The sequence below is a fragment of the Serinus canaria genome, chromosome 22 (genome assembly GCF_022539315.1).
Source record: "Serinus canaria isolate serCan28SL12 chromosome 22, serCan2020, whole genome shotgun sequence".
Classification (NCBI taxonomy): Eukaryota; Metazoa; Chordata; class Aves; order Passeriformes; family Fringillidae; genus Serinus; species Serinus canaria.
In genome coordinates, this window is record NC_066335.1 from 1,781,159 (window position 1) to 1,801,512 (window position 20,354).

At 49.5% G+C, this 20,354-nt stretch overlaps 1 protein-coding gene across 3 annotated transcripts in view; it reads left to right on the plus strand.

The window, feature by feature from the left end:
• ZMAT4 (zinc finger matrin-type 4) overlaps positions 1-19,770 on the plus strand; it is a 50,453-nt gene extending 30,683 nt beyond the window's left edge. For 2 of the 3 annotated variants that reach the window (XM_050982944.1, XM_030233790.2), the window contains exons 4-7: positions 1,919-2,075; positions 8,052-8,279; positions 13,278-13,374; positions 19,323-19,770. In XM_050982944.1, the coding sequence (XP_050838901.1) occupies positions 1,919-2,075; positions 8,052-8,279; positions 13,278-13,374; positions 19,323-19,338 (498 nt within the window). In that variant the 3' untranslated portion in view covers positions 19,339-19,770. The remainder of the gene's footprint in view (positions 1-1,918; positions 2,076-8,051; positions 8,280-13,277; positions 13,375-19,322) is intronic. The other variant, XM_050982945.1, reaches the window with a different exon arrangement.
• The last annotated feature ends 584 nt before the right edge of the window (positions 19,771-20,354 follow it).

A 20,354-nucleotide genomic window follows, 5' to 3' on the forward strand; every position in this document is an offset into this window, starting at 1 on the left:
AGATGAGCAAAACACAGAAGCAAATGAGATAAGAATAGTTTTCCTTTTTCTCTGAGGCTTCTCAGCTTCCCAGGAGAAAAATCCTGGGTGAAGGGATTTTTCATGGAATGTGAAAGCCACAGGAGTGGACTGTGGTGCAGAACACCCCCAGGGAGCAGCCAGTTGCCCCTTGTGGAGCTGTGTGCTTGCAGCACCTGCACAGCCCTGTCACCGTGTCATTCAGCAGGTGACAAAAGACACCTGGATCAGCTTCCCCTGCCCTCTTGGGTTTCAGGTAAAACAGCCCCTGACAAATGAGAAGGCATAATTACCCTTCAGGGCTGGATCACCTGGAGCACCTCTGGCTCTGTGCAGGGCTTTGGTTGGTGGAGGAGGGAAGGGCAGGGATGCTGCTGAGGGATGATCCAGACCTGGGGAAATTCTTAACACAGCAGAGCCCAAATACCTGGTGTTGGTGTATAAAACTGCTCTAAAAATAAAACCTCTGCTGGGGAGCAGAGGGGCCCACCAAGGGTTTGGGGACACCCCTCTCCTGCCACACATGGAGGTGCTGGCCCAGAGACCTGGGTGAACCCAGATGAGCTGCACAGCCAGCTGTGGGTCAGTGTAAATGGGACCCCGAGCTCTGCATGAGGTATTGGAGGGCTCTTGGAGGGGGCTTTAATTTTTTATTTTTAATTGCAGTCTAGCTGAGAAAGTAGGTTGAAAAGGAAGAAATGTCACTGAAGAGCAGCCCTGGCAGAGGAAGAGACCCTGGTGCATTAACACTGAAGTGTATCAGCTTTTCAAACGAGCTCTGTTGGAGGCTCTTTATGTGTTGCCACTGATGATCAATAGATACTGGAAATTTTCTACTCTGCTCTTAACTTTCAAGTGATTTCCCTTTGAAGGCATAAAATATCTTGAGAGAAAGCTATTTAAAAGAAGTGCAAATTACACTCAGAACAGTACTAATCACCTCTTGAGATTCCTCCCTAAGATTTGATTTACAGTTATCAACAACAAAAAAGTGATGAAAATCGGTCGTTTTCTAAAAGTGGATATTTTGGGAGGGGGAAAAATGACCTTCAGTGATGGGTCAGGTGTCCACTCTGTGTTGGGTTCACCTAAGGCTGGTATTGGGTCCTGCTGGAGGGACCTGAGAGGTTTCAGACAGTTCATTTCTTTCTCTCCCCTGCAGAGTGGGTTGTGCCCCCCAGCTGTGTCCCCCCAGATGTTTTGGGGTCTCTTCAAAAAGTGCATCAGGAGGAAGCACCAGTGTTGGATGGCAGGGAAAGCTCTGGGTCTGTGTGACTCCCTGAGCCAGAGAGGAGGAGCAGAGGCTGAGGGAAGGGAGGCTTGGGGTGTGCCAGGAGCTCCACGGCCATGTGGGACACAGGGACAGGCTGAGGGACAGGCTGAGGGACACAGGGACAGGCTGAGGGACACAGGGACAGGCTGAGGGACACAGGGATGGGCTGAGGGACACAGGGATGGGCTGAGGGACAGGGTGAGGGACACAGGGACAGGCTGGGGGACAGGGTGAGGGACACAGGGACAGGCTGAGGGACAGGCTGAGGGACACAGGGACAGGGTGAGGGACACAGGGACAGAGTGAGGGACACAGGGACAGGGTGAGGGACACATGGATGGGTTGAGGGACAGGCTGAGGGACACAGGGACAGGCTGAGGGACACAGGGACAGGCTGAGCTCCCAGTGCACACCAGAGTGGAGGTGCTGGGGAGCTGGACGTGTCCCCAAGCTGGACACAGCTGGGACGAGGCAGGAGCAAGGCTGGGAGAGATGAGGAAGGGAAACCCTTTGGCCTTGGCATGACAACCTAGATTGTTGGGTAGATTCCTCCCTCCCCTTGCCTCTTCTCTCCTTGGCTGTGCTTACACACCTCTTTGTTTTGTCTGTGCTTTTGTCTCCACGCAGGGCAGTGATGGTGACTCAGTGGATAAGAACAAATGCTGCACACTATGTAACATGTCCTTTACCTCAGCAGTGGTGGCAGAATCGCATTACCAAGGGAAAATCCATGCCAAAAGGTTAAAACTGTTGCTAGGGGAGCAACCAGCACTGAAGACCACAGGTAGGTGCAGAGGGGTGTGGGGGCTTGGCCAAGGGGCTGGCTCAGTGTGTGCAGGCAGAAAATGGGAACAGTGTGGAAAGCTGGGCTGGCAGAAGCAGCTATTCATTTCTATTGCTGTCATAACAACCTTTAAAAACTCCTGATGCTCATTACTGGCTGCTTTGTTTATGTAGATTAGGGTTTATCAGCTGGGACTGGCCCTGGTGCCAGAGCCCTATCTCCAGCTCCACAGTTCCAAAGTGTTTTCTCAGTGGAGGACAGTGTCTCCACTGGGTGCAGATAGCCAAGCCTGGCTTTAATTATCAGCAGTTTAATTATCAGCTCAGCTAATATGTTTAATAAATCTTTGGTGTTACTGTACAGTACAGAGCATCTTCTGCTCTTACCACAGGCTTTAAAAACCCTTGGATTGATTGCGTCTTGGTTTTTGCCCAGATGGGTTTTGTGCTTTCCTCCACAGTGATTCTAGTAATGCAGCCTATTAACTCTCACATTTAAAAAGTCAAATGTTGAAATTGGACAATTTAACCATCTTATTGTTTGCTTAACCATAAAGTCCCTGAAAACCACTAATAATCTGTGAAAAAAAAAATTCCTCTGTGGTTGTGGGAGCAGAAAATGCTTGAACAAAGCACTCACCTTTCTCCAGGAAGAATTGCTGGGCTGAGGTCCTGCAGACAGATGTGACCCAGAATTGCTGCCAGTGGCACTTCCTTCAGCACAAGATACAAATGGAGCTGTGTGCACTGGCACATAAATCCTAGATGTGACTAGATAACGGGATTGACACTCTGTCTGTGTGGTTTTGTTGCCTTTTTAACTTCACAGACTGTAGATGCTGATGCAGAGAGTGTGATTTGTCCTTTGCCAGGGTGGGCTTGGGAGCTGTTGACCCCTTTGCCTGAGGAATGTGGGGAATTGTGTTAGGTGGTGGTTTAGGTTAGGCTCTTTGTGCTAGGCTTGGTTTAACTGGCCGTGCTGGGGCACCAGGGTGTCCTGTGGAGGAGAAGGTAAAGCCATGGCAGCCTGGGGAAGCACCCCTGGGTCAGCCAGGAGGAAGGCTCTCACTGAGCTGTCATGGTCATCCTCACCTGGCTCATGTGGGCTGGCACACAGCTGGCACACAGCTGGTACGGACTCAGGCTTGGTGTTTGTGTGGCAGGGCTTGTTGAGCCCATTCCTGGAGTGCAGCCTGCCAGCAGCTCCTCCCCTGGCACCAAAGGACCTTCCCCAAGCCCTGGCACTCCCAGGGAGCTCCAGGTGAGCTGATGTTCACAGCAGTGCTGATCTCTGTGTTATGCTGACAACTTGGATTCACCCTTCAGCTGCAGGGCCTGGCCAAGGCAGGGCTTGCTAAGAGCTGCAGCCTTGCATTGTGGCTTTTGTCTCACTTTTTAATCATCTAGATCAGCCTGACAAGGCTCTGAGGGAGCCATGCTGCGTGCTCTGGGGTAATGGGCTCTCCAGCCATCCTAATCACTGGGAAGGAGCAGCTCAAGGACTCCTCAGCTCTTACAGACACTTGATCTGGAAGATGAAGCTGAGCTCAGGAATACATTAACAAGCACCTCCTTGCTCTCCAGGAGTTCTCAGAAATATGCCCTTTGGACAGAGCATTTTTCTGGGCGTCCTACCCAGCAATTTCCACTGGATTTTTGTCCCAGTCCTCTGTGGCTGGCACTCTCAGAGCAGAGACTCCACTGCTCATGAGTCCTGAGAGCCAGCCAGGCACAGCCCTGAGCGTGCTGGATGCTCCTGGGGAGGAGATTCTGCTGCTGGATATTCTGGGGTTTCTGTCTCATCAATCCCAAAGAAAATCACATCTATTCTTAGACCCCTCACGGAGATCCACGTTCTCCTTCACAGTTACCATCCAGATGGAGCACAGATGTCCTGTTCTCTGCTGGTGCTTTCAGGAGAAGAAGTGGCCCAACAGTTGGGTTTCTCACAAAAACCATGTCTCATCCTGACAGCCAAAGAGTTGTGATCTTTCCTGTTCTCTGCTGCGCAAGGCTGTAGCCCTCAGAGGCTTCATGTCAGCACTCTTGCAGAGGAATTCCTCCAGTCATTTCCAGCATCCCCTGTCAGTTTACATCCCATCATCACCACGAATTATAAACCAGAGGATTGTGGGGAAGAGCTGCTGTCCTTCATCAACCCAAGTGTGAGGACCTGCAGGCATCATTCCAGGAAAGTGGTGGTGGCCCTGTCTATTCTTTTCAGCTGCCTCTTGGAAAGTCACTTTGTGATAATCAAGACACAGGCACACATTTTAAGTGGAATTCCATTGTTCTCAGTAGGCTTTAAATCAAGGCCATTTTGAGAGGAGAACTTGAATGACATGGAAGATATTAAAAAGGGTCAGATGTGGAGATAAAAGGGAACTCTTCTCCATTCCAAAACTATCCAACTTTTCGTAAATTACGGAGGGTAGAGACTTTGGGACATCAAAAGGGACTGAGCAAATGGCTTTTTGATTTGGGTGCTAGGATCTGTCCAGCAGTGCCTGGATTCTTAGTCCTGGATTTCTGGGATTTCTTCTGGAAAAAACCTGAGTTTCCCAGTGCCTCCTTGTTGTGGCTCACTTAGTTTCTTGTCCTCATGCTGAGTTTCTGAAGTGTGCCAAGGGAAGAAGTTGGGTACCATTTAAATCCAGCTTGGAATAAAAAGCTTTGGATGTGAGAAAGAAGTCAAACATTAGTTCATTGCCGGAGTGCTAAAGTGTTTCTAACTTTGTATTTTGCCTCTTGCAGCAAAGTAAGACTTTCTCACTTCCCTCCCACAGCGAAAGGGAACGTAAGGCAGACTGTCATGAGCTATTTAGCATTTTGAAATACTTGAAATAGTCAAACTCGCAGCTTTTATGTTTGTGTTTTAGATGGAGAAACATTTTTAACTTTTGACGTTTCGTGAGTGTTTATTATTAATTTTCATGTCGCTGCTCAGGGAATGATGGCATTTGCTGTTCTGCAGCAGTTATGTAGAGCATATCAAAATGATAAATTCACATTTGTGGAGAAGTCAACTTTCATCTGTTTCTCTTTGGGAGAATTTGGTAGACTTGGGATGCTTTCATTAATTGCCAGCCTGGGCTCAGCACACCTTAGGACTGGTGGGGGTTGTCAGTAGGACCTGAGGAATGTGACTTTAAAGAAAATATTTGTAGTGTGAGAGCTAAGAGGAAATCCTTGCCCGTGCAGCTCCCATGTGAGGCAGGGTCTCTGCTGTGGAGCTGTAGCCCATGGTCCCATGGGAGCCAGCTGTGGATGTGGGCTGGGAGCAGGGCTGGGGTGCCATCCCCTGCAGCAGGAGTGCCAGTTCCCTCCTGCATGGAGTTTGGGGGAGCAGAAGCCACCAGCCTCAGGGAGAGGGGCTCAAAGGCACAGCCAGGGGCTGGAGGCAGAGATGCTTCTGTCAGGTTTCCTTAGTGAGCAGGAGATGTAACTCCTGTGGACATCACCAGCTCCGTGAGCTTCAGTCTGCCTGGTCCCCCTCTGGCAGCAGCATGCAGAGAAACAAGGAGAGAGCTGGCCAAAAGATTGGATAGATTTAACTTTATAGCCTGGGGCTTGTGGAGCAGCAAGTCAGGTCTGTCACAGAGCTCCAGGGCTGCTGAAATTGCTGGTTGTTTATAATGCTCCAAAGTTCTCTGCAGCTCAGTCTGGTTCCCTGGACTCAGCCCTGCTGCAGAGGGCTGCATCCCCTGGCCTCACCAGGGCTGTCCAAGTCCCTGTGGCATCACTGGGCTCTGGGCATGGACCCCTTCCTGCAGGAACATCTGCAAGAAGCCAGCCGTGCTTGCTTCTCATGAGTCAAGCAGGTGCAAAGTCTGTGTAATCCCAGGCTGAGCAGGTAATACTGCAATCCCCTAATTTTCTTCCTAATGACTGTGCTGACCGCTGGCTTTGCTCTTTGCTCACCCTGGCAGTTCTGCTGCATGCACCTTGGAGGGGCTGGGCCGTGTCTCTCCTGCTGGAACCATAGAAAAGACTTTTTTTTAGGAGCAAAATCCAGCCAGACCCTACCTGGCCCTGCCTGGAGCAGCTCTTCAGAGGCAGCATCATCACTGCTGAAACTCTGATACCTTGGCAATCATCATCAAAAACAATAGAAGGTTATAAACCCCTGGAAATTGATAAGGTTGTAAGTAATGTTATATGTAAGATAGAATTTCCTTGAAGGTGTCCCTTACTGAGCAGGTCAGCAGAAGATTTATAACAATATTAACTTTCTCAAGCCAAGGAGTCAATCACAGTAGGCTCCAGGCATAATTATATGTCTAAATATATCCCTGTGTTGCTGTTCCTGGTGTCAGACACTGAGGTGGGTTTGGCATTTGGTGCCCTGTGTGCTCATCAGGGCTCAGCTGGATCATCTCCTGATCAAAGACAGCCACCAAATGTGCCTATTCCAGTACCATGGAGAGAGCAGGTTGTTAATTATTTAAAGAGCAGACATTTCATCTGGAAAAGAAAGGAAAAGGAAAGCCACATGAAAGGGAATTTTTGAATGAAGTGTGATAATTAAGTGCTAGTCATTGTATATTTTTGTATCCCAGTGTTACCTGAACTTCATTTTACTTCAAACTCTTTTTTTCCATGGGTTTGTGGCTTGTATTGTACAAAGTTGGGAAACTCTGTTGAACAAAGTGCATTCCATTATATAAAGAGTAATCACTCACTTTTCTTTGGCATGATTTGGGGGTCATCTTTGTGTTCCTGGATGGGCTTTTGATGAATCTGAAGGAAAACAGAATTAAATTAAGGTTGTGTGTTGCTGGTACCTGACAATTCACAATGTGAAGGTCTTTGAAGGATGGGACTGACTGTTGAGTAATTTTTTTCCCTCTGTGACAGTTTGCAATGACTGTGGCTTTCCCATTCTTTCTGAGACCAAGTAAATTGAAAAATAAGAATCCTGAGATAATGATAAATATGTCTCTCTATCCTGAGAAGGAGATGGCTCTGCATGGTGTATTTGTTCTCCACTGATGATTTTTCCTGGGAGTAGCAATTCAAGCAGGATAAGTTTAGCAAATTTAGTCAGAACAGTGATAAGATGTGTAATTGCACTGAGAGCATCCTCCTTCCCAGTTAGTGAAACACAGAAATCTGAGGAACAGTCCTGGGCTGTCCTTTCATGATGCTTTTTTTAATGAGAAATGGTAGCTTTCCAAGCAGCCTGTCTTGGTTTGGAAAGCCAGGTGCCTGCTAAGGAAGGCAGGAGCCTCCCCTGAAATGGAGAAAATTAACCCCCCCCTCCAAATTGCTACAATTTTTTAATTAAGGGGTTCTCATGCAACAAAAAATATGGGAGCAGGAATAATAGTTCTTTATTAGGGAAGAAAATAAAAGGATAAAGTGAACACTGCAGTGAACTAAACCACCCCTGGCAGAGGCAGAGCACAGCCTGACACCCTGTGGGTCAGGGGCTGGCAGCAGTGCCACTGGAATTGTGGCTCAGCCCTCCTGCAGTGCCAGGGCTGGTTCTGCTGGAGCAGGGATCCTGGAGAAGGGTGCACTCTGCCTCTGGAGATCCAGGGCCAGAGGCAGCTGCTGCTCCTCTGGGAATCCAGTGCAGAAGCCGTGCTGGTGTTCCAGGATCTCCAGATTCTATCCGGGTAGGAATGCTTGGCTCCTCCCCCTGGGCTCACATCTCCCAGTGGGATGCTGCAGTTCTTATCAGCCATGCAGGGACATTCAATGGCCTCTTATCAGCAGGTGTGCCCCGAGGGAGGAGTGATTGTGATCACTCAGAGAGAGATAAGGAGAACTGCCCACTTGACAAAGACAGCTGCCATACAGATGGTGATAAATACATCTTGCCTTGAAACCTGGAGCACAGCACCATCCAAAATATCCACTGGGACCCTGTAACTGCAGCTAACTATTCCCTGTGTCTGCTGTGGGATCTGCCCAGGCTCTGGCACTCCTCAGGAGCCCAGCAGAGCTGACGTGTGCCCGTTGCCTTTTGCAGAGGCTGCTCTGGGCCCGCTGAAGCCGGCGCACACGGAGAGCGCCGCGGCCGTGCCGCCGCCGCCGCAGCGCCGCGACTCGGACAGGTACTGCCAGCTCTGCACAGCCTGGTTCAACAACCCCCTGATGGCACAGCAGCACTACGAGGGCAAAAAGCACAAGAAGAACGCGGCCAGGGCCGACCTCCTGGAGCAGCTGGGGAAGACCCTGGACCTGGGGGAGCTGCGAGGTGAGGCACTGTCACTGTCATGTTTTCTAGAAAGGCAGCCACCCTCAAGCAGAGCAGAGCACAGCCAGGCCAGTGATCCCAGCAGCTGCCCCCCATCCCAGCATCCCTGAGCCCTCCTGAGCTGGTGATGAAGAGGTGCAGTTTGATTCAGTCCAGGTCTGAATCTTGACAAGTCCCTGCTTAACTCCGGGCTGTAGGCACAGGAGAGGCACAGAGTGATGGAGAGGTGCAGTTTGATTCAGTTCAGGTCTGAATCTTGACAAGTCCCTCAACTCTGGGCTGTAGGCACAGGAGAGGCACAGAGTGATGGAGAGGAGCAGTTTGATTCAGTTCAGGTCTGAATCTTGACAAGTCCCTGCTTAACTCTGGGCTGTAGGCACAGGAGAGGCACAGAGTGATGGAGAGGAGCAGTTTGATTCAGTTCAGGTCTGAATCTTGACAAGTCCCTGCTTAACTCTGGGCTGTAGGCACAGGAGAGGCACAGAGTGATGGAGAGGTGCAGTTTGATTCAGTCCAGGTCTGAATCTTGACAAGTCCCTGCTTAACTCTGGGCTGTAGGCACAGGAGAGGCACGAGCCTTTGGTCTGGGTCACAGTCCCCTGTGCACACAGGGACTGACTCAGGCAGCTGAGGAAGAAGGACAAGGTTGATTCAGAGCCATGTGTGAGAGCTTTGGCTTTGCAATAACATTTTGATACACCTGGGTCTTCCTCCTTGCTAAATGAAATAATTTTTCTTTAGGTTCTAATGACTGTACAGTATATTGTGGGTTTCTTGGTCTCCCATAAACCTTGTAATGGTTATCTTGATCCTCCTGTGCTACCTAGTGTGACTCACAGTGCCATCAATGATTCATGTTGGCTGAGTCACTGCCCGCTGCTGGAAATATCTGGGAATAAAACCTGGGACAATAACATGGAAGTGCTCAGTACTTTGAGCTGTGCCAAGCTCAGGAGTGGCTGAGGATGTCATTAACTGTAAATAAATCAAATGGAAGTGTTTTATTCATTTAGCTCCTGGGAGAGTTGAAATTGGAGACCTTCACAGCCTCATCAGCTGCAGGTTTTTACCTCCACAGTGGTGCTGGGCATGGCTGGGGTTTGCACTGGATCCAGTGTGGTCCTGCCAGTGGCTGTGGATGACAGGAGAGGGGACAGCAGAGCTGTGTCCAGGCTGTGTGTGTGCCTGGTGCAGGGGAACAGGGGTGGCCCCCTGGTTGGGCACTTCAGGGAGCTGCTCCAGGGGCTCAGCCTGCAGTGCCCCGTGCTCCACAGCACCAGCCAGGTGCACAGGCAGCCAAGGAGGGGAAACCCTTCAGTTTTTCTAACCAGGTTGTGAACATCTGTCTGTATCCATCCAGAGATGCTCTCCTGGCTGCATTTAGCTGCAAGATCAGAGCAGATCTTGACATGTGTGGAAAGCAGTCTCTGCAGTCACCACACAATGATCCCCAGCCTCACCTTGCCAGGTGACATCATGTCTGCCTACAGGGCAACAGTGGCAGCAGGACACGTGCTGGGGACACCATCCCCATCCTCTCCCTGCTCCTCACTGTCTTTGCTGCCTCAGTTTTCCCTGGATTGCAAAGTCATCTCCTTCCTCTGCATCCCCGGTGGCTTCTCCCATCACAGCTTAAATATTAATTCTATTTTGACTAGTGTGGGAGATGAACATTTGATGCATTGTGTGAGCCTGGAATAGGCAGTGTCAGTTGAAGTACAACATTTCAGCAGCCTTTGATGTTTTGATAATGGCTGTAATAAAATATTTATTGATAAATATGAATGTATATTTGGAGAAATAAGAATAGAGATGTATTTTTGGACAATTGATATTTATAGGAAACAAAAACATTGATTCTTCTCACTAAGTGCTCATCCTGCAATTTTTTGAAGTCTTATTTTCTTCTCAGAAATAAGAATGAGGAGAGGGGGAAAAAAAGGAGAAATGAGCATTGTTTCTGCAGTCTGTGTTGAGTTAAAGCTGCAGCACAGGGCACAGAGATCCCTTCTCCTTGGCTGGATGGGGTGCAGGGTCCAGCCCACCCTCAGAGCAGTTCTGTGAGGCTCACCCTGCTGTGTGGCTGACCTGGAACCCCTGCTGCTCCTGCTGGAAAGAGGAAGGAATTGGGAGTTTTCTTCCTGCAGAGCTGCCTCCCCTGCACCTTTTGTCACAGGAAGACAAAACCTGGTGGGTACCAAGTTCCAGATTCCAGGCTCTGCTCTGACAATTTGTGCCTGCTCAGCAGCTCAGAGTGGCCATGGCTCAGTTGGAGGCAGCCCTGGGCTCCATCTGACAGCTCTCACCCTCCCCAGCCTGTCCCAGGTACAGGAGGAATGTCAAGTTTCAAGTCAAGTCACATCTCACCAGTTGTAGTTCATGGCTGGTGTCCCCCATGGCCCAGCTCTCCTGTTCCCTCTCCCAGGCAGGCGGGCTCTGCAGTGGCAGCTGGTTTGAAAGGTTAGGAGGGTAGTTTGTAAGGTTTGTAAGGTGCTGGGGCCAGCCAAATCCTGCAACAGGTGCTCTGAATCCCTAAAATAAATCTGAATCCCTAAAAAACCCCGCAGCCAAACCCTGCAACAGGTGCTCTGAATCCCTAAAATAAATCCCTAAAAGCACAGCAGCCTCTGCAGGACAGATGGACAAGGGCACAGACAGGATGCCACTTGGAGCCCTTGTATTCTCAGGTAAATTGGGGGTGCTGCAGATGCACCAGCATCAGGCAATGAGCTGGGTCTCCTTTTCCATCCCAGCTCATAATTTCTTTGTATGCCTTATAAATACTTCTCATTCTGTGCTGTCACTTGTGGTTAGTAAGAAGCAGTTTAACAAGAGCTCCCCTGGAATGGGTTTTAATTCATTTTATGCAGGATGACATTAATAACTCGACTTGTTAATATTTTATTTAATGGGGATAGGAGGACATTCAATTTTACATGAATGCATGTCACGCTGCAGGGGAGGCAGTGCTGATGTGTCTTGAGGATGCAGAGGGGGATGTGAACACAGCCAGAGCCCAGCAGCTGCCAGAATGGACTGCTCAGGGTGGGACCCCCTTATGGATTGCAGGGCTGAGCTCAGCCCCAGAGCACTGCTTGGGGAGTTTATGAAACCAGTTTCAGCCAAGTAGCAGCTTTGATGAGCTTCAGTGAGGTCAAATTGTGGTGATTTTTATATTCTGGAAGTGATTGTTGCCTGTGGTCTCATCCTGCTGTTCATTTGAGGCTGGTTTCTTCCTCCATCTCCATCCCAGTTCATGGAATCTGCCCAGTCTGGGGCTGCCTGTTCCAGCCTGTGGGAAGAGCTGGGAACAGCACTGAACACAGGGAGGGGGAGCAGGGTTCCCCCTGGTTCATCACTGTGAGTAGCCTTGACATGCTGAGGGAGAAAATCATCATCCCCAGTGAGGAGCTGCTTTGCTGAAGGCGTTTCCACCTACACCAGTAATTAAGATTCACTGAGGCTGCTCTTAACGTGCTGCTAAATTGGCTGAGCAGCAGAACCTTATTACCTTAAATTAAAGAATTACCTGTTTCTTAGTTCTCCAGTCCCACTCTGATGTGGAGATCCTGGAGGGGTCCAAGTTCTCAGGCTGCTGCTGACACACCATTCCCATTCCTGCTCTTCCCATTCCTGCTCCTGCATTCTGGGAAATTCATGTGGCTCCTGATGCCTGTTGGTTGAATAAAGGAAAGAGGAGCTGCTAACAGGACAAAGGGCATGACTGTAAAATCATCACTTCTTCATCAAGAATAAATTCTGTAAGGAGAAAATCCATATGCACATTTGCAAATTGATTTTTGTTCTGTGCCACGTCGTGACACAGAAATACAGAAACTACTTAAATACCTCTGCAGTTGCTGGCTTGTTGTTTTCAAGCACTCATCTGAATGATTTTGGAATATTATTTAAAGATGATTTTCATGTTGTGCCAAATTCCTGGGTGAGAGATATTATGAAGTGTTTGAGAAGAGTGGGGCTATTGGTGTAGCAAGACAAGGGATTTTTTGAGAGCCAAAAAGGCAGGTCCAGCTGGGGAGGAGTCAGTGTGTTTATTACCTGTGCAGTTAATTATGGTGAGCATGGACTGCTCAAATTTGACAATGCCACACGTTATTTGTTCTAAATGAGTGGTTCTAACAGTTTTGGCAAAGAAATAACATTGTAGAAAGCCAGAAGAGACTATTACAAGGAACATTAGAACTGTTCCTGAGGAGCACAGCAATCCCTGCTGGGAACCTCCAGTGTTTTCAAGCAGAGCCCTTGTCTGTACTGCAGCCAAGAGAGAACCCAGCAGGTGAGAGAGCTCCTGCTTTGGCTTTTTGGGGGGCTGCCTGGTGCCCCTGCAGTCTGCCAGCCTTGAGGCTGCCAGTGTGGGCTGTGGGGGAGCAGCATCTTTGCTTGGCTGCTTCACTTTGGTGGATAAATCAGAGTGGGTCCCTCTGGGGAAAAGAGAGCTCCTAATGCTGAATGGGCTACCAGAGAATTGCTCTGAATTATGATCACTACCAAAAACCAGAGGGATAAATGGTGCCTGGAGTGCTTGTTAGTGTGAGCACAGTGATGATGCCCTGAGGAGGGCACAGGAGAGGTTCACCACACTCTCAGGAGGGATGAGCCTTTGAACCTGGCTTTCTTCTGCTCACTTCTAAAAATACTCCTTTAGGTTTCTCTAATGCTTGGGTAGCCTGGCCTGGAAAAGTCAATAGATGGGTCACTGTAAAGACAAATGTCTGTGAAAATGGAAATGAAATGTGGGGTCCAAGTACCTTCTAATTAACTAGAAGTTTGCTTAGAGCACAGGTTACTGCTTCTTTTTCTATTTCTCCCCCTTTCTTCAGTCATTTTCACTTAGTTGTATTTCCTAGCAGCCATTTTGAACAGTCTGTAGCCTAGGGTGTTTCCCTGTGGTGCAGCCTTTCCTCCCCTGTGCATCTCCACGTGGCCCAGGTGGAGCCAAGGGTTAATGAATTAATTAACACCTGCTTTTCTTCACAGGCCTGAAGCGCAGCTACACCTGCAACATCTGCAACGTCACCCTGAACTCCATAGAGCAGTACCATGCACACCTGAAGGGCTCCAAACACCAGACCAAGTGAGTGTCACTGGGCCTCTCCCTCCCAGGGGGCTGCAGTCTGTCTGTCTGTCTGCCAGGGGGGGATGCTCTGGGACAGTGCTTTGCCCTCCAGCCCCCCCAGCAGAGGAGCACCCTGCCTTCCTGCACCAGAGGCACCTCCAGGTGCAGGAAGGCAGGGCTGAACCCCCACGGGCTTGCAGGAATCCCAGTGACTTGTGGATAATGATCCTGAGTTTGCAACTCCTTTCATGTGTGAAACCTCAGAAGAGGCACCATGAGCCCAAGGGGATTAGGTGTTTCCCAGTGAAACAGTTTTTGCTGTGATTTAGACTAATTATGCATTACCCAGCTATGAGAACTGGGGGGAGTCTGCTCTGTCAATTACCACAAATTATTAAAATGAAGTGATGGAGAAACATGATACCAGAGACTAGATTAATGAACTAATTGCTCTTAATGCACTTATATGTGAGCTTTGGGAACCATTTCGGGCTGAATCACTTGGAACTGCCCAGATTAGGAGAGGAATATAAAGGGATGTACCTGAAGTGCTTCAGGTAGCTTTGAGGGTGCTCTGAAAAGGGAGCAGCATGAGCAGAACTAGCAATGGCTGCTAATGGCTCATTTTGCTTAATCCAGCAAAGGATGGAGCCAGCCCTTCCCCAGCTGATGTCAGACCTTCCCAGGTTCCTGGTATTATTCATATTAGACTTACTCTGTTTATTCAGGGAGCATTTGAATGCCTTCCAAATGCAGTGATGCAGCACCCCTGGCAGTGCAGTGTGTTGTGGAGCAGGGGGCTGGGCCAGGTGAGTGAGCCAGGTGTGGTTTTGGGCTGTGCCACAGCAATCTGTGACCTTGGCTGCCTCTATCTGCTGCTCTTCAGCACAGCTCCCTGCTGGGAGATCCCTGCCCAGCCAGGTTATGTGGGAACAGCTGGGACAGGCTCAGGATCCACACCCAGTGCAACAAATTCCCACTGCTGAGAGCTCTCTTGGAAACCTGGAATGACAGCATCAGTGCCACGCTGCTCTGGCCCAGAGCTGTCATTTATCCTTCCCTTTCCAGTCCTTCCAAGTCTGTATGATTATTGCTGTGGTTGCTCTTGGTATTATTGTGAAGGATAAAGAAGTTTGTCTCAAACCAGAGCAGCCTTATGGATGGGAGACAGAGATGTGCAGGAAGATGTGTCACCAATCCCCCACACCAGAGGGTGCCTGGTCCTCTGGGTTATCCCCACACCTTCTTGCTCTGTTGTGCAGTCTCCTGCAATTAGCAGAGATTAAGAAATCTTAATTTCTAGTGCTGTGAATGAACACCTTGGGAAGTTATTTGTGCTTTGACTGTGGTAGGAGTGACAGGTGACACACATGCCCCAGGCTCAGCCCGTTCTCAGATAAAGTTTATCTCAAACCAGGGCAGCCTCATGGATGGGAGACAGAGATGTGCAGGAAGATGTTCGCCAATTCTCCACACCAGATGAACTCTGAACTCCTGGTCCAGCAAAGGAATGTGCTGGGCAGCACAAACAGCAGATTCTGGGCTGCATCTATGTCTCAGTAGCTTTTCCAAGCAATTGCCTCTTCCATACAAAGAAAGGGATTTTAGGAATGCAGAGCTGGTCCTTGGCTGAGTTCCCAGAGCTGTGGTGTCCCGTGGCAGCACTGTGACTCCCAGGTGTGCTCTGTGCTGGGGGCAGGTGAGGATTGTCCCCTGCTCACTCCTCAGCCAGTGTTCCCCCCTGCTTTCTGCTGTTCTCATTATTGCTTCTTAATATCAAGGCTGTCCTCTGCCTCCTAACTCAGGCTGAAGCCACTGGACTGCAGTTGCCAAGGCAACAAAACATTTTTTGTAGCTGTCCTACTTCATATAGTTAAAGACTAAACAAACCTGAAGAAAGGGGCAGTTAGTGAAGGACTGGGCTGAAGGCATACAGGGATTTTGCTCTGGGACAAAGGGCAAAACAGGGAACAGTGACTGCAGAATGGAAGCTGATACCACCCAAAAAATACCAGGCAGACGAGTTTCCTGGAAAGCTGCTTCAGGAGTTCACAACTTTTACGAGGCATGAGCTGCATTGTGGTTATTTATTACTGCTCCTGAGAGCTCTGCAGAGAGCAGCATGCTGAGAGCCCCAGTTAGAGCTGCCTTAAATAACCCAGCACACACCCCAGGAGCTTGGCAGCTGTGGTAACCAGGAGCCTGGCACTGCCCCGTGCAGGGCTGGGGGTCCTGGGGCTCCATGGGCAGCACAGTTTGAGGGCTGGGGGTCCTGGGGCTCCATGGGCAGCACAGTTTGAGGGCTGGGGGTCCTGGGGCTCCATGGGCAGCACAGTTTGAGGGCTGGGGGTCCTGGGGCTCCTTGGGCAGCACAGTTTGAGGGCTGGGGGTCCTGGGGCTCCATGGGCAGCACAATTTGAGGCTTGTACCCAGCAGCTGAGCTGCTCTTCCTTGAGTGATGTGGCCAGGAGAAATGAACCATTTATAGGAACTTGAGGTGCTACCCCAAGTGCTTCTGACTGCATTTGTTTGACCAAAAGAGGGGGGGAGTGGGGCTTAGGAAAGAAATCTGGAGGTTTCTTGGCTAGTATTTTGGTGTTGAATAAAAGATGCAGGAAGAGGGAGCTGATACTGGTCCTTATCCCTCCGGCTGTGCATGCACAAAGCAGATGTATCTGCCAGCCCCTGGTTTTTCTCCAGGGTGCAGGTACTTGAGCCCAATTTGAAAATTAAGGTTAAATGCCACACGGGAGGTGTGGGGAGTGCAGGGCTCAGCTCAGGCTCCCATGGGTGATGCTGCTGGCTGTGGGCACGTGCTGGCACAGAGCAAGTGTTGGGATGTGGATGGACTCTGGAACATCTGCAGTGGGGTGGAGAGCTAAACCTTTAATTAGGGATTTATGAACTGTGTAGAGATGATTGAGGCATTGTTTCACTTGCTCTCCAGAAATAGATGGGGTTGGTTTTGCTCTCCTCTTGTCTTCCCTCCTCCCCCCATGCAGCAGCAGTGCTGGGCAGGGGCCAGGCAGGGCCAGTGCCCACTTTGGCTGAGCCATGGGGGGCACCAGCAGCTCCTTCCTGTGGGCACAGCAGCAGAATCTCAGTTGGGAATGTTACTGCTGAGAGGCTGGGAGGGAGGCACATGCCAGCCTCGCTCCTCACTGCTCCCCATGGGCTGGCAGAAACAAAACCTCTCTCTTGGCTGCTTTATGCAAACTGTGAAGATGAAAATTCACTGCTCAAAGTGACTGGCAACAAACAACAGGGATTAAAGTCCAGATAGTTGTGAAAGGACACAGAGGATATTCAGTGTCTGGGGTCAAAACAGTGCTTGTGCAGAATGTTATCCTGGGGCTTGGCAAAAAGCCCTTCCTGGAGAGGGGCTGGGAACAGGCTGGGTCATCCCCATGGCCTGGAGAAAGCAGCTGCCTTCAGGGAAGAGGCTCCAGAGAGCCTGGGTTGGGTGTGAGGTACCTCCTGTGGGCATGTGGGTGCAAGGAGCAGAGGTGCTTTTGGCAGAGCAGAGAGCCCGGGCTCAGGTTTGGGGTGGGTGTCAGCCCTGGGCCAGCTGTGGGTCTGTCACGTGTGCCAGAGTGAGAGCTGAGCTCCTCTCTTGGGCTGGCAGCCACGGAGGGCTGAGATCCAGCCCTGGTAATTAACAGTCTGACTGTGTGGGGATAACCATTCCCACTCCCATGAAGAAGAACTTTGTCTTCTCGCCTTCATTTTGTCTCTTTGATCAGCCAGACCTCTCTGCCACATCTAGAGCTCACAAATGTAATCCAGGCTTTTATAATCACTCATTTGCACTTTCATAGATGCTAATACATGGAAGGGTTTCCCTTTCAGACTCAGGCTTCCTGGTTGATTACAGGATTTTTGCAGGGAGAGGACCCAATCCTGCAGCCACCACTGGGGTAAAACCAATTAAATGGTCAGAATGAATTCTGAGGGTTAAGAGTCCTCATGTCCAGTAGGGGAAGTGGCTCTGCAGCCTTTCCTGCACAGCTCTCAGCCTTGCCTTTGGGTTGCACCCTGGGGAAGCCCAGATGGCTGATGTCCTGCTGAGGAGCAGAGGCAGCAGGCTTGGGCCTGGGCAGGCTCTTTCCTCTTTCCTTTCCTTTTTTATTTTCAGGCTCAGAACACAGATGTCTAATTGGAGCAGGGTATTTATCAACATAAGCTGCTTGGCTATTCAGGAAAGAGCTAATCAAAATATTGTTAATATCATGCCTGGAGAAATGTCACCCTTTCCCATGGTTGCATTTACATCACTTTTCCCATCTATTTAAGAAGGTGTGAACAAACACTGACAGCCTGTTGTGGCTGAAGCTTGTCCCAGGGTCTGTGTGTCTGGCACAGCCAACACGAGGGGAGCTCTGGGGCTGCCTGGCCCAGCTCCACCTGGGTCAGATTTAGTGCCAAATGGTGTTTCTGTTTCTCCTGGATGCTTCCAGCCCTGTCCCTGGTGCCAGCAGGTTGAGCTCCTTCTGCACATCCTTGTCAGAACCCAGGACATTCCTCTGGCTGCCCTGGAGGACTCCAGACCCTGGCAGGGGGCTCAGAGACCTTGGCACAGAGTCAAAACCACCTGGGCTTTTGATTTTAGCCATGGAAACAATTCCCAACTTTGTGTGAGGAGCTACAGACCACAGGGGTTTGAGTAGAATGGCAGTGAATTTGTCACAGGGGGAAAAAGTAGAATTTGGGGGATTTAGAATGGGGGTTCAAGAGGCAAGATGGAGGAATCTGGGTGTGTTCTGTCCTCCTTCTCCTTCTCCTTCTCCTTCTCCTTCTCCTTCTCCTTCTCCTTCTCCTTCTCCTTCTCCTTCTCCTTCTCCTTCTCCTTCTCCTTCTCCTTCTCCTTCTCCTTCTCCTTCTCCTTCTCCTTCTCCTTCTCCTTCTCCTTCTCTTCCTCCTCCTGCTGGGATGGTGACCCTTCTAGATTGGTTTAGAGCAGACACAAACTGTCTAACACAGGTGATGGGATTGGGAAATTATTGTAAATAAAGCCCAGGCAGTTCATAGTATAAAAATTTAACACTACCCCAAGGGCAGGGGCTGTGCCACAACCCAACCTGCTGGGCAGAGCTCAGCAGGGCAGAGAGAGAATGGAATGGATGAGAGAAAATAAACAACCTTGAGAAGTAGAACCAACCATTCTTGGCTTCTTTGGTCGTGGGGCTGGGAGAAAAAGGACTTTCTAATACCTTGGGGGTCATCTCAGCCACAGAAACCCAAGACAGGAAGGTGTTCTCTGACAGAAGATTTTCTGTAAATTTCTGGAAATTAGAGTAAATGAGTTGTGTTGTGCACTTCACACCCAAGCCAAATGATTTTGTTCTACAGTAACATTTGGAAATAGGAGCATTTCTATGCACTTTTTGCTGTATAGAGGGGGTTATGGTAAAGGAACCTTTAGAGCAGTAACAACTCCAGAATATGAATAGTTACAAAAGGTAGATGGAATTGATAGGCATTTTAATTTGTCATAGTTTCAGTTCCAGGGAGCAGCTGAATAATTACACTGCCTGTGAAGAAAGAGAATGTAATACTTCCCCTCATTATAGATCTGACTTGTCTCCCTTCCCTTTTAATGTAAGTGAAAATGAAGATATCTCTGATATCTTCTGTTTTGATCATAATTTGAAAGCCCCAGAACAGCCTGTACAGCTCTGTGTTGTGGTGCTGGGTGTGCAGATTAATCATTTTCATGTAAAACCCAAACACTGGGTTAATTGCTCAAAGCACAAACCTGAGCTTGCCAATGCCAATTCCAATGAGGAATTCCTCATCAGCTGAGCTGTGCTGGGCCATGGAGGAGCCAGCTGGGCAGGATTTGTGAGGCTCTTAAGTTCAAATTTAACACCTAAAGAAAGGAGACTTTTTCCAATTTGCTGTGGTGGTTTTCTTTCAGAAAACACACCAGGATGGAGCGTGACCTGGGCTTCTCTTCTCTCTTGCAGCCTGAAGAACCAATAGTGGCTCATCAGTGGAGAAGAGGATAAGCACTAATGCTGCTTCTGTGGAGGGGAGCAGGTCAGCAGGAGAGGAAGCTTTCTTGGACAGTGATCCTATGTGGATTCAATAATTAACATGTAACTAACCTTTGCTTTGGACAAGTACATGGATTTTTTTTTATTTTGTGGTGAGTTAAAATATTTTGATGGATTTTTTTACCCTTTCAAGACAATATTTATTCAGCACAGAGTCTAGAGTATGATAACTATCCTGTAAATACATCACTTACTCATCAGTCATCATCTTCAGGGACAGTGGAAACAAACTATTTTACTTTTTCATATTTATTCCTAGATTTCTCCCAAGAGTATAAGATTATTCTACTGCATTATCCATGATAGTGATGTAATCAGTCTTCAATCAGAAATAAACACACTTTCTTCACCTTCTCCAGCATGGTTTGTGTCAACACATACAGAGCAACAGCAGTGAATCGTGGGGATTGTGTAATGGATAAGTTTCTTCCTTCCCTCTTTGTCTCTAAAGAAACAAATGGTTCCATGAGTAAAGAACACTAAAAAGAAAGTGTGAATTCTTTTCCCTGGTGGTAGGATTCCTGCAGGCTCAGCAGAAGCTGTTTGCTTTATTGACTTTGCTGCGAGGCCAACGCTGCCGTGCCCACCCGAGAGCTGCAGGAGCCCGGTGGCACCCGAGCCTTGGCACAGGCTGGGCTGGCCAGGCCCTCCCAGGTAAGGCTGGTGCCTTGTGCACCTGCAGGGACACAGGGGCACCCTGTACTGACCCAGCTCTGCCCTGCACAGCCAGCAGCAGCTCCTTCCCCTGCCTGCTTTGGGCACCTGAGCAGAGAAGGAGCCAAGAGGGAGGAGAACCCTGCAGTGCTCTGCACCCCGGCCTGCCCAGAGCTCTGCTGGCCAGGAGCCTCTGCCCTGGGCTGTCCCTGAGCTCTCCCTGGGCTCTACCTGATCACCTGGGCTGTGCCTGAGCCCCTGGGCTGTGCCTGAGCTGCCCCTGGGCTG